This window comes from Columba livia, chromosome 3 (genome assembly GCF_036013475.1).
Source record: "Columba livia isolate bColLiv1 breed racing homer chromosome 3, bColLiv1.pat.W.v2, whole genome shotgun sequence".
Lineage (NCBI taxonomy): Eukaryota > Metazoa > Chordata > Aves > Columbiformes > Columbidae > Columba > Columba livia.
Window position 1 is genome coordinate 52,596,946 of NC_088604.1, and position 17,057 is coordinate 52,614,002.

The 17,057-nt window shown below is 38.5% G+C and overlaps 1 protein-coding gene across 2 annotated transcripts in view; it reads right to left on the reverse strand.

Moving 5' to 3' along the window:
• Window positions 1-2,905: 2,905 nt before the first annotated feature.
• Window positions 2,906-17,057, reverse strand: part of MCM9 (minichromosome maintenance 9 homologous recombination repair factor) — a 47,492-nt gene continuing 33,340 nt past the window's right edge. The window contains exons 8-14 of one of the 2 annotated variants that reach the window (XR_010471315.1): window positions 16,859-17,033; window positions 14,608-14,810; window positions 13,671-13,874; window positions 12,100-12,182; window positions 10,976-11,117; window positions 7,379-7,524; window positions 2,906-5,218 (exon numbers count right to left, since the gene is read on the reverse strand). Coding sequence is in view for 1 of the 2 variants with exons in the window: in XM_065056757.1 (XP_064912829.1) it covers window positions 3,652-5,218; window positions 7,379-7,524; window positions 12,100-12,182; window positions 13,671-13,874; window positions 14,608-14,810; window positions 16,859-17,033 (2,378 nt within the window). In the remaining variant the exon portion in view is untranslated. The remainder of the gene's footprint in view (window positions 5,219-7,378; window positions 7,525-10,975; window positions 11,118-12,099; window positions 12,183-13,670; window positions 13,875-14,607; window positions 14,811-16,858; window positions 17,034-17,057) is intronic. The other variant, XM_065056757.1, reaches the window with a different exon arrangement.

Here is a 17,057-nt window from a genome sequence, read left to right on the forward strand (position 1 = left end):
TTTTTTACACAAAAACATAATTGAACTGTTGGTTTATTTTTGCTTTCCACCTCCCTTTGACTCATCAGCACGTCTGCACAGGCCATCCAGAACAGTACTATGGGACAGCTGACAGTAAAACTGTAATCTTGTCCCACACTGACATGACATGGAGTTTGGACACTGAGTTATCTACCAACAGCATTTCACTGCTGCTCACAAATGAGGACCTGATCAACATGCTGCTAGAACCAGCGACTTCTGATGTTTGGTTCAACTGGGTTTTAAGACAGCAACACATATATTCACCTTTAATGAACCAGCCTCATGAAGATAAAACATAGCTTAATAAAATACTAGAGCATTCAACAGTAATAATTGGTTTGATATGCATTTGTATATAGTCACCCTGAGAAGACACGTGAAAATGAGGCTGAGGGGAGACCTTGTTGCTGCCTACAACTACCTGAAAGGAGGTTGTAGCATGGAGGGTGTTGGTCTCTTCTCCCAAGTAGCAAGAGTGAGGACAAGAGAAAATGACCTCAAGTTGTGCCAGGGGAGGTTTGGATTAGAAGTCAGGAAAAATTTGTTCTTGGAAAGGGTTGTCAGGCATTGGAACAGGCTGCCCAGGAAGTAGAGTCACCATCCCTGGAAGTCTTTAAAAGACATACAGATGAGGTTCTTAGGGACGTGGTTTAGTGCTAGAGTTAGGTTATGGTTGGACTTGATCTTAAGGGTCTCTTTCGACCTAAATTCTATGATTCTATGTTTTTGTAATATTTGTTCACAAGCCCAGAGAGGCAAGCGTTCAAACAGGCAGGAGACAACAGCTGGGTGCCTGGCCAGGAAGGCATCTGGTGGGAAGCAACTCCTCTGCCCCTTGATTGCACAAAGTACTTGGTGAGGAAATTCATCTGCAGGTTAGCCCAGCAGACTGCCACTGCCATAATGGATCAAATCTTCCCATCACTGGGCTATTGTAGCACTCAAAACCATTAAAACATATGATTGTTTGTGGGGGAAGTTGCTTTAAAAAGGGAAAGAATTTAGCAATGTTCCCTGCCAAGGCACTGATAAATGGGTTCTGTAGCAATGGCAACAGTGAGGAAGAGAGTAAACCATCAGCAGGTATCATGTTCTTACTACTGTGTGCTTCTCATTATTCTGAATGCTCTGGATTCATGCTACAAATCAGAAGCAATAACACAGTACCATTTCAACTGGTCTGGTAGAGAAAGATCTCAGCGGTATTTGCTTGTCCAAGTTTATTCTTTGGTTACTTACCCAACACATTTGGGTTAAGGAGGACCTCTTTTCAGACAGAATCTGAAAGAACAGTGTTTTTTTCTGCTAATATAGAAAAGATGGGCCTTTATGCAAGCTGAATAGACTGTCCCTGTGGCTCCTCTTCTTTGCTTCTAACTAGGAAACAAAGCTGCCCAAATGTCCTCCAGGCAGAGTGACCTCAGAGTGATCAGAATTTGCAGTATCCTTCCTTGATTCCTTTTGGCTTTCGTTCCATTTCTCATGTTACACGAAAGGGAGAAGCAGATCCCTCAGATCTCAAAAACCTCTGAGTACATAGTTCCATTTCATAAAGTAACACACTGAGTACTTCTAATCTGGGGAATCTGAAGAGACAACTTTCTTTTTAATGATATACTAATACATTATCCCTCAAAAATTATTAACCATTTAGACACTACATTGAATGAGATAATTCATTCTGCCTACATTCTACAGTATGTGTTTGGATTTAGATACCTAAAATACAACGGAGTGGTAAAGAGCAACCCAGCCATGCTCTTTTCAGGGCTTCATTACTCCATAGACAATTAAAATGTCTTCACTGATCTAGAAAAGTCTCCTGGGCATTATCAAATTTGTTCTTATGTGCTCAAAGTACTTGGGCCTCATATTCTGTCATTCTCTGAAGTTCTGCAGTGTTTTAACTCTCCTGATTTGAAGGGGGTGGCTTCTAAATTTAAGCAAATCAAGAGAGAATCAGACCTTCTTTGTGCTAGCAAGGCTCTCAAAGGATTTACTGTACTGTAAGCAACCACTCCATCCTCCATTTACCTTGCAGGTAGTAACAAGAATGTTCTGTGGAGAATTCAAATACAGAAGCAACATACCAGGCAACTCATTGAAAATAAAACTAAGGCTTAACTTTCTCTGTAAACATGTAATGCATTAGTAGATTAATTTCCTGTTAGACAAATGAATGACATAGGATGCAGCAGGCTCTAGAAGACAAACTGCCTATCAGATGCAGTGAAACTCTAATCACAATCAGAATTGTCAAGTAAACATTATCTGAGTCAGAACCAAGCTTCCCTAGTGTAACTCTTCAGCGTGCTGCTAGGTTTGCAGTGCAGCTGTCCTGTTTTCAGCTGACATAAAGCTAATTTTCTTCCTAGTAGCTGGTATAGTGCTGTGTTTTTGATTTAGTATGAGAAGAATGTTGATAACACACACAGTTTAGCTGTTGTTAAGTAGTCAAGGACTTTCAGCTTCTAATGGCATGTCAAGTGCACTAGAAGCTGGGAGGGGGCCCAGCCAGGACAGCCGACCCCAACTGGCCAAATGGATATTCCATACCATATGATGTCATGCTCAGTATATGCTCGGCTGGCCAGGGGAACTGCTGCTCAGGAACTGGCTGGGTATTTGCTGATGGGTGGTGAGCAATTGCACTGTGCATCACTTGTTTTATATATTATTTTATTATTGTTATTATTTTCATTTCTTATTGCTGTTATTATGTTCCCTTTCTGTCCTATTGAACTGTCTTTATCTTAACCCAAGAGGTTCACCTTTTTTCCGATTCTCTTCCCCACCCCACAATAGTAGCTTATATGCCAGGGCTTAACGCCTGCATTAGAGCTACCCTGGTTACTTAGGACTCCCACTCAATCATCTGAAATTTGTTTTCTCTGCAATGGAGAACTGTATGTTTATTACAGAGTTGGGTTTTGATAAAATGACCTAGAATACAGACACAGATACCTGAACCAGTGTATTTAAAAATGAAATTTGAAAAAAACAACAAACAAAAACAAAAACAGAAAGAAAAATCCCTTGATCTATGTGTTCAACATCAGCAGTGTGACAAGGAACACAGTAACCAGAGATGCAGCAAAATTGTCATGATAGTGATAATACAGAAATACTTACCACAGCATGATGATAAATCACAATATTGCTAACTACACTGAGACAAACAGTATATGTAGATAAACAAAATATAATGACATAGTTTTAGCATCATCATTTTTCTAAAGTGACAGAGGCATTTGGAAGGACCCTCTGAATCACATATAGTTCTAACCATTATACAAAATAAATTACATTGGTCAATTAAACATGCTCTTTTGCAAGATTCACTGTACTCTGGATATATAAGCATAACCACACAACTCTTCAGGTTATGTCATGTCAATCAAAACAGTCAACCAATATAAGCAGTCTTGGGAAGAGTTTAGAACACTAAAAGCCAGTATATGCAGTCCTTAGCTGATGTAAAGTATATGGCCCATAACAAAAGTACGTTCATTGGTATCAACAGAGGTCCGGGGTGATTATTTTTTAAATGCTTTGTAAACTACGGTACAATTGATAGAAGGATGGAGAATCAGAACGGTATGTGAAGTCATTTGGAAGATATACATGTTAGGTGGTTGGATTTTTCCTAACCTCTTCATCCCAGTCAAAATCTAATGTAGCATCATCTAGCTCTGCTATCGAGAACAGAGCTTTCTGTGGGACCACAGTGGCTTTATCAGCATTTCCCAATGCAAAACTCTTCCTTCCACTAGGATTGCTCACATGCACCTTCAGCAACGGGCCACGGCTCTCCTTGTTAGTGTCCGTTTTAATGGCAGGTGAGGTTTCTGATTTTGACTCAGGACGTGATGCAAATGCGAATGTTGACAGCTTGGCTAACGTGCTGGAGCGCACCTTCCCTTTGCTTGGGCTACCAAGCTTCTCCTCTCCCTCCCTTTTCTTTTGTGTGGGTGGAGATGATGTGGCATCAAAACTGACATCAGAGTGTGCTGTTGCACCTCCTCTGATCTCTTTCCCTAAGGCCTGACTCTGTTGCTCTTCTCTCCCTTTATTATCAATTGATTGTTTTTCCAAACTACTGTTTCCTAAGCGAGTCAATGTCATCTTGCGTTTCTCAGGGGGGCAACATTCTTCTGGCAGCTGCTCTCCCTGGAGCTGCTCTCCAGGCTTAAAAATAGTTTCACTCGATAAAAGAGAAAATTCCTCATTTTTCTCTTCTGAAGAATGATCAAGTTTTGTCCTTGGTCTGAAAGAAAATTTAGCTAGTTTAGCTGCTGGAGGACTTTCACTGTCAAGGATTTCTGGGTCATGGGAACTTACTACCTTTGTTTCCTTCACTACTCGACCTTTGCTTCGTTTTCTCATGGAAGTTGTTGAAGTTTTTGCTGCTACAGCTATGTTGTTCTTTTCCTCCCCTGGCACAGAATCTGTATCACTTGAAAGATCTGCCAGGCCAGACACAGGTAATACTGAAGCAAGGGCCTTTGCTTCAGGGTCTTGTGTACTTGTAAAGAATCCACGTGATTTTTCCCTGTGTAGTCTCTGCCAGCTTTTAGAAACACGTTGTGTAATAACTGAATCCTGCACACTACTGCTTGGTGATGCTGGGTCTTGAATATTTGCTTCTGAAGAAAAACAGGTGTGTTCTTCAGCCCTTTTCCTGCCTATCTTGGAAACTTTGTCTTGTTCTAAAGGAGCATGTAGCTTCACAGTTGCTAGTGACTCTCTCATTCCATTTCCCCTCCTTGGTCCAGAAGCATTTGTTTCTTCAGAACAGGATGTCTCACACAGGGTTTTTGACATCAAGTTACTCGAAGGTATCTCGGGCACTGGAGACTTCTGAAAAGCTTCTTCAGCATCAGTGTTGCTCTCTTCCAGGCTATCAAACCATGCCAGGCTGTCATCATCACCTCTCCTTCTATGTTTAATCAAGCATTTTGTATTTTGGTTATTACCACGTGCCGGGTTGCATAAGGGTTCTGGATGTATATTCCCTTCACAGCTGCCTTCGGGCAAAGAAACCTGTGGCCTGGTGTTACTCTCTGGTTGGTTTGAAGGTTCTGGCTGAGACATTTGCTCTGACTGCCCAAATGTATCCTTGTTCAAGCACTCTGTAGTAGTACTGAAACTTGTTTCTTCAGGCTGCAGCTGGTGGGAATTCTTCTTTTGTAATCTATGGAATGAAAAAAAAAAAGTAATAGTAATTTATTTTAAATTTTTTCTTTCTTTATTGCATTAGTGATGCTTAATATGTATGAATGGTGAAAAGCTACAAATAACGTAGGTCACAAAAATGCAGTATAAGTATCACATATAGTTCTGAAAGCTGGTGTTGCACTCTGCGATCTTTCAGTAAGCAGCAGAGTTTAGTGTCCCCTATAGAAGACAGGCAGAAGGACAGAGAAAGCAACGACCTAAACTTCATTACCTCGGGAAACCAACCAAAAAAACAACCAACCAAACAGCTTAGCACTACTTACAGCCATTGCTAGAGTCCTTTAGGGATTACATATTCTGTAGGTGTATCTTCTAGAACGTGAACCTCATTAGATTTTATCCTGAGCAAGGCAAAGTCTCAAAGAAGATTTCAGAATGGAAAATCTAGCGGTATCTGGTGGTTTCCCCTCACAATCACTATGGATCCAACATATCAAAAACTCCACATGATAGAGCCAAAGCATCTCAGATCATCTATAAAAGTTAATTATCACTGTCTGTGGCTGTTAATACTCTCAGAGCACTCAAAATGGACAGAAGTGCTAGAGCAAGGGTCCCCTCCAATGTCAATATAGCTGATATTCTGTCTAATGTATCTAAACATACAATTTCCAAGGGAGACAGCATTCTACTTTTTTGCTAAATAGTGTTTCTAACCATGAGTGAAGAGCAGTCACATTCTATCCCCAAAGTGACTGTATTAGTGTAGGTAAAATGATTCCTATGCATTATAAATTGTTTCTCTGCTATATAAGAGAGAAAACACTATATTGACATGTATCTTTTAGAATCATTATTATCACGATTTCTTAATATTCTTAAAATTTTGATGGAAAGCTGCAGAAATGATCAAACTTATCAAGAAAGGCTGAAAGATACCTGCTTGTTTCATTGAAATATAGTTTGGGGGAAATGCATGGGACAAGTCTTCTAATACAGAATAGGTTGTTTTAAGGAGGACATCCATTTAATATTCTCTAGGCTGCTTAAGAGATGGGGAAGAAGAAATGAGCTTAATTTGCAGCACAGGGGATTCAGTGGGATATTGGGAAAACCTTTATGAGCATTAGGATGGAGAAATAATGGAACAGACTTCCCAATGGCAATGGAAAAGCCTCTTCATTAGGAGGCCTTTGGAGCAGATAACACAAGCCCCTGCCAGGAAGGTCAAACACAGACCTGATCCTGTCTTTGTATCTGACCTCCCATCCTATCCTACATTTTGATGATCCCTCATGAATACCTCTGCTTTAAAAATAGCTTTGTCTGTCTGTTGGAGATGATATCCCACTTTCACCTGCTTTTATTGCCTCTGTGGTTACTTGAGATGTCCTTTCTATAAGTCTGAAAAATATTTAAAGGAAAAAGAGTATTTTCCCAGCTGTTCTTATTCCATTAGCTTTGATAACACTGATCTGTTATCTTCCTTTAACAATAAGAAAGTACAACTTCTTTAGAGCCTAATCTCATTTTGGGAAACAAATGTGTTGGGTTTTTTTTCTATTTTATTTCCTTCCAATCCTAGTGTTTTCCTCTAAGCCTCAGTATATTAAAAGTTTTCTATTAATAACAGCGAATAAAGTTTCCAAATATTATTGCAGTGAGCTAAAAGCTAGAGATGAGACAGTGAAAATTCCAGCGTGTAAAAGAGAAAAATCACTCAAAAGAACAGAACTTCGATTCAGGCTTATATTTTTCATTAACAGAAGGGGAGGGATCCTGACAGGCCCAACACAAAGTAGCTTAAAAAATATTAAGCAGATCTGCTGTATTTTACCAAGCAAATAACAAAAGGTTGTATAAAATTATTTGCTCAGCTACAGAACCTGTCATTTTGACCCTAAGTAACTCCGCTGAAACTTACGTGAGCATAGAGTTGATACGAATTAGGAACTGATTTTAAAGTTCTTGAATTCTTTGTAAATTCTATAACCCAGAGAGACAAATGATCTTGTAATGATCTCACAATGCTACTTTATAACCATCTCCCTGCTTATCCATGTCCTCTAAAGAACAAGTCCCTTCCCAATGTCAGATTCTATTTTTAGACCCTCTCTAGATTGTCAAACAATTGTTTTTCACTATTGAATTATTTTGTTTCTCTGTGTATTATAACCTGTCAAGTCTTTGTAGTTCTTTGTGCAGAAGATCTTGCAGCTCCAGTTGCTCCAATATGAGTTCACACTGTGTTCGGTACTGCGCCATTGGATCTTCTGGAAATGAAGTGTGCAAGGCATTGATGCCTCCGAGAAGTGCACCCCCCTATGTCACCAAAGAGATTAAAAAAATATAGAAGCTATCTTTATTATTCAGCACCAAATTTAAACAGCAGAGACCATTGTATACAAAATTCTCCACTTAGATATTTTAAAGCTTAAGGTAGCAAATATTTACCAAGTAACTGCATTCACAGAAATAATCCTATTAGGTCTGCTCACACCGGCAAAGTTGCCCATATACATAAAGCAATCATATGATCAAGTCTGAAGTTTACTCGTACTGCCTTATTTTTATTTATACAAAAAATTGAAAGTCCACCTAAGGCTTAAGAATATCACGACTAAAAATGGAGAGCCGGATTAAAGAAGTTTTCCAAAATACCTTGTAAAAATTCTGCCCCTATGAGACGCTTTTATAACTGAAGAAGTTCTGACTGTTAAAAGTTTTAATTAGCTTTGCCCAATTATTTAAATAGAAAGACCTGGGTATTAAGGCTTGTCAATGTAGGGTAAATTGACCAGCAAAAATATTTCTGAATAACTCTTTGAGAGTAAATAACTATTTCAGAATCATTCCAGAGAGCAAGTGATTAGAATCTGGGACAATTCTGCTGTGCCTTGTGAGAAATGAAGTAGGTTTTTTTTGGAACAGAGCATCTGCACAAAGTGATTTGTTCCACAACAGATAACCTAGAATAGCTCTGTAGTTAATTGTTCTTTGGGAAAAACACCCTCACGCCACAAACAACCTACTCTGCCACAGATCAGCTAGCATTTACCATTCCTGTCTAATCTATAAAGCTCAATACAACCAATGAAAAGGTGCATATTGCATGCCATGAGAGCAATAGCAAAAGTCAACAGTCTCTAGAACCAGCAATTGCTACATATGGCATCACACGGACCACACACTTCCATTTGTGGTAATTTTGGTTCTTCCATTTTGAAATGTTAAAATTTTGTATTAAAAGTAAATAATTTGCATTGGAAAAAACATTATTCTGGTGGCTAATGAAAGCCCTGTAAAACTACACAGTACTAAAATTAAAACTGTCCAGGAAACTATTAATGCATCCCATGAAAGTTGTCACTCAGTTGTTTGTTTGTTGTTTTGGTTTTGGGTTTTTTTTGTTTGTTTTGTGTTTTTTCAGATTGCTTCAGGAACATGATAGATCTGTTCCACATAGAAATATTAGTCTGTAGCCATGCAAAACGTTGTTGTAGAACCCCTCTGCTGTATTTGTCTCAAGGACTGTAAGGTCAATAGTGAGACACGGAGTGTAGAAAGGGAAGTCCAGTCTCTTAGTTAGGACAGTTAAAAGCAAACAAAGAGAACTAGATTCTATCTCCGACCTTAGTTACCGTTTTTGTCATTCAGAACCCCCTGTTAAGTAAAGGTTTTGAAAGGCAATAAATCTGTAACTGGGAGCCTGATACAGTTTGTGCACAGAAGGAAACTGCAGTCAACAGAAGTGTGTTCAGACATGCAAAGTGCTACTGCTTGGAAACTGGGGCCCTGACCATGTCTCATGGCGTTTGCTCCCATGGACAATTTCTTCTGGGTGGTACACAATTCAGCTCCAGATCACAGAACAGGAGTAGCACCGTCCCATCACTTCACAAGGACCAGGTAATAAACAAAACATTGAGCAAAACACTGACAAAGGATAGTTGCTTTCGGCTTGAGTATTGTCAACCTGTGACCCACGGATCCAATGAAAAGAAAAAGAATATGTGATTTTACACCTTGAGATACATGCCCAAGGGGCACAATTGTATCTTGTCCTCACTGACTTTTCAGTGCTTTACTTGGCTATCACAAGGAGTTTCTTTTCAATGTTCTTCTGTGTGTGTGTGTCTGAAATTTTAAGTGGGAATTTCAGACATCTGTTAGTTTCATTCCTCTGCTGGTGCTTACGTCTCTGACATATCTGCCCCTCTGAGACTCTGAAATACTATTTTGAGGAGAGGAAGGTGACCATGTGACAAATCCACACAGTGTGGTACTGAGGGCAGAGGATCTAGAATAGAGAGAGAAAAAAGAGGTATTACAGGGAAAGTTAGCAGAAAGGAAGGGTGTAAACGTGCCTGAGGAAAGGAAGAGAAAAGGTAGAAGGGGAGTAAAAGGAGAGGGATTGAAATGGGAATAAAATAACAAAGAAAACATGAGAAAGAGGGAGACAATGTTAACAAAGAGGAAATGAGGCAGAGAAAAGATCAAGTGAGAGGGGTTAGAATATGCTCACAAAGATGAAGTAGGAAAGAGAAAAATAACAGTGAATCAGGACGACACAAAAAAAACCCCTAATGAACTAGAGTGGTGATGATAATGTGACAGTCGTCCTTCCCAAGAAGGCTCACAAGATGTATCTGAATGCAGATCCAAGAACTGTGAACTTTGATTTTATACTGGCAAGAATATGACTTTCTGTAGAAGTCGCAAAGATGATGTTGAAGAGAGTTTGCTAAGCCAAAAGGTGGCAGCCAGTCCCTCAAGAATGACACCAGCACTTCCCCATTTACAACCTCATTCTATAGACTGACAATCAGGCAGGAAACACAAGATGTATCTACACATAAAGTTTTGGGGTTTCTTCTAAAGAAGGACCTAATTTCTGAAATAAACTTTTGCATGTTACTTCTGTTTTTTGTTTTGTTTTTTTTTTTTTCAATAAAACAAATAGATCTCATCCTCCAAAAAGAAATGGTTTTAGTGATTCATTTATACTTTCCAGGAGGAAAGTAAAATTTGGTCTTAAATAGCGGATCTCAAACTTGCAGATTCCTAACAGAAATCAGCACATTTGCCTACTTGCAAAAAAGAGTGAAGCAAATACGATGTGCATATCAACTACTCCCAGGTAGTCTTCTCCAGTCAGGCAAATTTTTTTGAGGCAAATTTGTCTCTGTGTTATTAGATAGATGTTTGTTATGCAAACTGTAGCCCCTGAGGGCAGGACTGTATAAATATGAAAAAGTGACCCACTGTTAAAACCATTCTGTTACATTTATTCATTCTGATGAGGCAGAAAGATACGCAGATGACAATACACTTTCATTATTATTATTATATATATACATTCCATTTTTGATGTTATGAAAAAAGAATTTTAGTATTTCAGATTTTTGTATCCAAAACCATATTACTGTGAAAACAGTGTCACATCAAATTCCTGTCTAATTAATTACAAGTGTAATTACATTCAATGAATACTTCTGTGGCATCTTCTGCTGTTTCAACTGGATATATTAGTCCAGCTTCTCATTTTAACTTAGACGCATTGCTGTCATTGAAAAGCCGAGCTCTTCAAAACAGTGCAAGATGAGTTGCAGCAGACAGCACAATAATCTTTTGCTACTTAATAAGGTCAGGCCCTGTAGTATCTTTGAGACAAATTCCATTTGCAACGCTGTGCAGTAGATTATCCATGGCACAAACTGCAATTAGTCTCTCAACCCTCTCTGGAAGAACAAGGGAGATCACAAGTGCCTACCTGCCATATGTGACTTTGTGCATTTATCCTCAAGAGCTTTCTCTCCAAGAGGAGCACATCTCCTCCTGCAAAGGTCTCTAAGGTCCATTGAGCTAACGGGCGCTATGTAAAATTGTTTAAATTTGTATATATTCATATCAACCTATACAGAAACACAGGAAATGCCGTTTTGAGTCAGACCAGTCATCTGTGCAGTGAAGTGCACCATCTCTGACAGAGACAAATCCAAATATTTCAGATGTGCTGAAAACCCCCATGCATAAAACTCTGGATAATCTGCTTATGGTAATTTTTTGTCTACTCGAAAGCATGAAGATTTATTTCCCTTAAAAACAGTCTATTTGAAGCAATAGCATCTATATTATTTTCCATATTTCCATTTTAAAAAAAGCTTCTACTACATTCACATTCCTTTTATTTATTCTATTTCTTTACATTCAACAACTTAATAATGTTATAGTTAACCAAAATCTAGCTTTCCACATTCTTTCAATGCCTTTTTATATAGAAACATTACACAAATCCACGTATTAATTGGAACGCACAGTTTTCAGTGTACAGCAACTAAAGTTTTGAACTTTTCATGTTCTGTAGAGTAAAATTAGTCTTCTAAAAGTTCTGAGTTCTAGTACCACCATCAACATACTTTAAAGTGATCTAATAGCAAAATAAAGTGTACGTTTTAGCAACTGTTCAAAACCTGCTCCAAAAAAATTATTTGGTTCTGTCGTACCTACTTAGTGAGTGACAAGATACCATCATGGAAGAAAAACCCATCAGAGGCTACTAAACACGGTGATACAGACACAATTTCTGGCTCAAGAGGTCTTTAAAACGTACATTACCAGAAGTCAATAGTATGCCAAAACTTCACTTTGACCGTAGTCTATAAAAAAAATACCAGGCCTCTACCACCAACCCAGATTTTTCAGTATAATCTCCATTTAAAGATTTCAATGATCAAGATGGGCTAGAAGTGACTTGTCAAGGTCTCTGATGATGCACTTTCCTTGAGTCCATGAAACCCTCTCCAAAGAGATGAAGGGAACTGATGTGTCTACACGAGAAACTGAATCCCTTAAATGTGGTACCGCAGCAATGGCAACGTCTGCAAGAACCCTTACCTGCATGGAAGATTCCATCACCGATACCACAGTTACAGCATCTTCCACGGTCACAGTATCCCTAAACATCAACCGGGCATGAGCTATCAAAAACAAATGGGCATTGAAAGCAACCGTTACCAAAGTCAAAAAGCAATATTTTTTGGTACTAGAAGGGACAGCACACTTCTTCACATTTCTTCAGCTCTTCAAACACTTGTGCATGGGCATAACTTAAACATGAATATAATCCTTTCGATTTTAGTGTCAGTTTCAACAGGAATTGGAAAGCTTAGTTTTACTAGTAAAGTATGTAATGTGACTTCCAGATTACAGTTACAGTAACAGTTCAAATAGCGACACTCAAAATGCTAAAGTCAAAAGTGTAAAGTGCTGGGTATCACAACAAAGACTGTGGTATGAAACATCCCTATCTATATAGTTATGTGTCATCACCATAAAATAAAAAAAGAAGTCTCATTTTCATCACAGGTCAGAAAAGATTTTATTTCCTCTAACTGGTTTGTGTCACAAATTTAGTGTTACTTTAAATGCTTTTCTCTATAATAGCTTTATTTTTTTCTTCCTTAGTTTTCTTAAGTCAGCAAAATAAAACTGGTTTTTGTAAATGGATATAATGCAAATCATTTACCGTATGAAGCTCTCCTCCTAATGGGCTGTGGAAACACAGTCCTTTTTTTCAGCAAGAGAAAGGCAGTTAATTACTAACATCTATATAACACTTCGAAAGAACAAAATGCTACTAAAAGCCAAATCATGAGAAGGCATAAGAACGGAAGAATCACTGAATCTGAAAATAACATGTGAATCCCTAAAAGTTAGGCATGTCTTTCATTTAGATAATTTTTCCCCAAAATGGAGAACAAAATACAAACATCTGATGCAGGAAGCACTACATTGCTAACTGACATATAAAAGCACAAAGACCATTTATGATCGTTTCACAAAAATACAGTACATTCTTTTAAATTCACCCTGAAAATATTTGATTTGCCATTTTATAAACAAAATCATGTTAAGACAGAGACCTATGATTTCCTCTGTTTCTGTTCTTATAAATGAAATATTATTTGAACGCAAGAGTTGGAAATGTTGAAGTCCTGTTGCAAAGTACAGACTTGATTACTGATATTTAAGGAAACAAAAATGTGTTATTATCAATATTATTTTAATTTTAGAATAGAAGAAAATACCTGACACCTTTGCTCAGGCTGAATAGGATGGCAAACCAAATGACACAAAATAAATCCCGAAATTGCTTTTCATAAAGACACATAACTTCTGAGTTTTCTCTCTAATGTGATTTCTTCCAGTGGTTTTTGTTTCTATTATGTTTGTGAGAATGACAAAATCAAAACTGATTCTGATAACCTACTTGTAACACCCTTTCTCACATTCGAAATCTCCAACCCAAGTTTCTTTAGATTTGAAAGATAAAACAATACAAGAATCCCCTATCCCTACCTCAATGGAAAAGCTGCTACTCTGCTTACTTGCTATAATTATATTCCCGATGTATTATGTTATAAAGGTTAATTGTTAGCCTTGAAACAAAATTGCTACGGCCTTACCTTCTGCAAGGCGTACCAAACTCTCTAATAAGCGAATTGTAGTTCGGGCAGCATTTCTGCAGTCACTCTGACGCTGCATTTGATAGTAGCGCATGAGGATCAGGTTGCTCTCATCAGATAATTTTGGCTGTATACTTTTTATAAGGCAGAAGTAGGTTTTCATCTTTTCCATGCTCCAGAGCTTTTCTGATTTGCTTGGGAAACCTGTGTAACAACTGCTGAGTCAGTAATTTTATAACAACAGACATCAAGCTTTTTGCTGTGAATTCCTGTTAAATAGGCAACTGAATCTAAAAGACACATCACTGTATTTTGGGGCATCCTGGGTTGTCTGTACACAGCTCCTCAAGGACTTGGTCAAATTCCAGTGTGCAATCTTACACACCATCCAATCTCCCCCTAACAAAACCCACAGTGAAGCCTCCAGTAATTCCAACAGAGCTGCTGTCAGACTCACTGCCCACCAGATGGTACAGTCACTGCTAAGTGCTCTAGTATTCCTTAAAATGTAAAATGCCACAGGAATGCACATACCTCCTCTGGCCCTTTTACCTGCTTTGCAGGAGCCAAAAGCTACCTCCCATATTCTGAATATTGTTTGCAGGGAAACACCTACATGGTGTGTAGGATCTGCGCATCACGCAAGGCAAAGGCACAAGTTGGAAACTATCCACTTACTGAGCAGTCTGGGTGGAACTCTCTTGTAAATGATCGTAGAGTAGAAGTATAATGTTCTCAGCTCACCCCTACTAATTAATTAGTGATCTCTGTCTTATTCCTACTTGAAAAACAACCATAGTGCAGGAAACTACCATCACGAAAATGCAAATGTTGATTAACATGAAAGACTCAAGAATAACAAACTAAACTGAAAGATGGGGAAAGAAAACAAAAATAATACAACTACTACCTTATAATTTAAAAAGACTCCTCTTACCTTTATTTTGCAAGATGAAGGATGAAATGATGCGGTCCCATTCCTCATTTTTTGTATCTAACAACACTAAGACCAGGTCAAATCTGCTCAACAGGGGACTACCAAGAGCTATGTTGACAGAGATCGACTCATTAGGGTCATAATGGCCTTTTGGGTTTGTTGCTGCCAGGATAGTTGTCCTTGTATTAAGCTTGCACACCAAGCTAGAGAAAAGTACAGTGAAGATTATGGTTTGATTAAATTGGGCAGGGGAAATGATTCCAAAATGTTAAAAAAACTATCACATTTTTATGTTATGAAGAGCATATCTTACCCTGAAAGCCTGAAAGAACTAAACAATATACACGATTACCGTATTAATATATCTTATACATATAGCATTTCTCAGTCAGAAAATATCAACTAGACAGAAAGACAGTGATCAGGATACCAAAAGTAACTAAGAAATATTGCCATGAATAATCTCTATACGCAGCTAGGTCCTGTAATGGTGAAAACCAATGTAACTTCTCAGAAATAAATATTACTTTGCTGATTTATACAGTATAGAAACACTTTTTAAATGATGAAAGTAGCATTTTAGCTGAATTCACACTTTAAGAAAGCAAATTAAAATGTAATAAAAACATATGTTTTCTTCCTATATGTAAACATGTTATGAATATGAACCCAACCAACCGATGACAGCAGCCATATCAACTGCTAATCCAGGGAAACAGTCATTTTCCTCTCTTAACCATGCTGTCCTGGCATGCGTTTTTAGATGTGGGGAGATATTATTTTTATTCCAGTAGTCCAAACATAATCCTTTCAGTTAAGGCAGCAGTAGAAGTATTCTAACTTTGGTTTGTCACTGAGCTATTTCTAGTCAGCTCCTGAGTAACCACTGCCTCACGTCCAAAATTCTTCTGTAACTGAGAGGAGGGACCACAGATCTTCTATTAGGTTACACCCAATTGGAAAAGAACCTTATCTCCCATGCACCAAAATAAGACCTCGAAGTGCATAACCCACCTGTGTTAACATACTACTCAAAAAATCTTCATTAGATGTCGTCCTTAAAAGTGTGCAACTGAAGCTAGATGTGCAAGTTAGCAAACTGTGTTTTGCGGTCCACAAAATCCAATCAACTGCAACAAGGAACCCAGCAAAAATATGGCACTATCTTACTAAGTAGATAGGACAACAGTAGTTCCAAATATTTGTCCCCAACTGCATTACTGGCAAAGGCTTGTGATCTCCCAAGTGAGAGTGGTGTTACTTGTCTGCTGTCTGCTGAACATATTTACAGGGGATGCAACGGAATTAAGTTGGGAGAAAAAGTATGACTTTGGAAGGTATTTTTATGACAAATGGGTAAATTCAGGCAAATTCATGGTTGTTTTCAACATACAGCATCGTATGGCTAAAATCTTTGAAATGACATAGGAAAAAGAGGACGCATTAGATCTGTCTTACAGGCAACAGCAAAAGGTTCAGCTAAATCCCAAAGAAGCAGATTAAACAGACAGATGACCTGAGCTGTGAAGCATCTAAAGGAGGAAAAAATGGCATGAAACTGAGGAGGCTGAAGAGAGCTTCAGTGGAATGCTCAGAATAAAGAAAGAACATGAAGAGCTAGAGGGGCTAAGAAGGTGTGACCGGAGCAAGAACTGAACAGAAGATGACAAAGAGGAGTGTGGAAAGGGTGGTGCCTTTTGAGCAGCAGAGATTTCAGCAATACCAGCCAGAAAATTATTTGGGACTGGACAAAGAAAGCGACGAACTAAAGGTAAGCAGGAGTTAATACGTATGCCATGCACAACTTATAAAAAATTCAGCAGCCTGGAAATATCTTGGTCTTCTTTCATTACCATGCAGTATTGCTGGATTTGGGAGATAAGAAGTCCTGCTTTCTGGGTTCAAATAAAAAGTTCACAAAGTCCCTCATTTTACATATGATTATTATGACCATTCCCACCAAAGGACAAGAACATCATGTCTTCTTAGGAAAGTGCCCTTGCCTACAGTGGCAGATGGAAAACCCAGCAGTGAAGAGGGTATGTATTTATACTGGTCGCTTCCAACATCTGATCCAGTGCACTGTCCTTTGAAATGCAGACTCACCTGGTTTAAGTACACCACTGCAGTGTTTTTCAATGTAGTACAACAAACAGATATATTTAACCAGCATGACAAACCTCCCTCCAATTTGTGAGTACAAGAGAAACATCTTATGTTGTTTTATCACATATGTTAACATGCCACTTACCCTGCCTTTGCAACACTGATGGTTTGTTGCTCCATGGCTTCATGGATACTTGTTCTGTCATGTTCTTTGATACTATTGAACTCGTCAATGCAACAAAGGCCTCCATCTGCAAGCACCAGTGCTCCAGCTTCCAAGTTCCACTCCCCAAAGTCCTTCACAGCAGTCACTGTCAAACCTGAAGAATCAATTACTTCAGTCA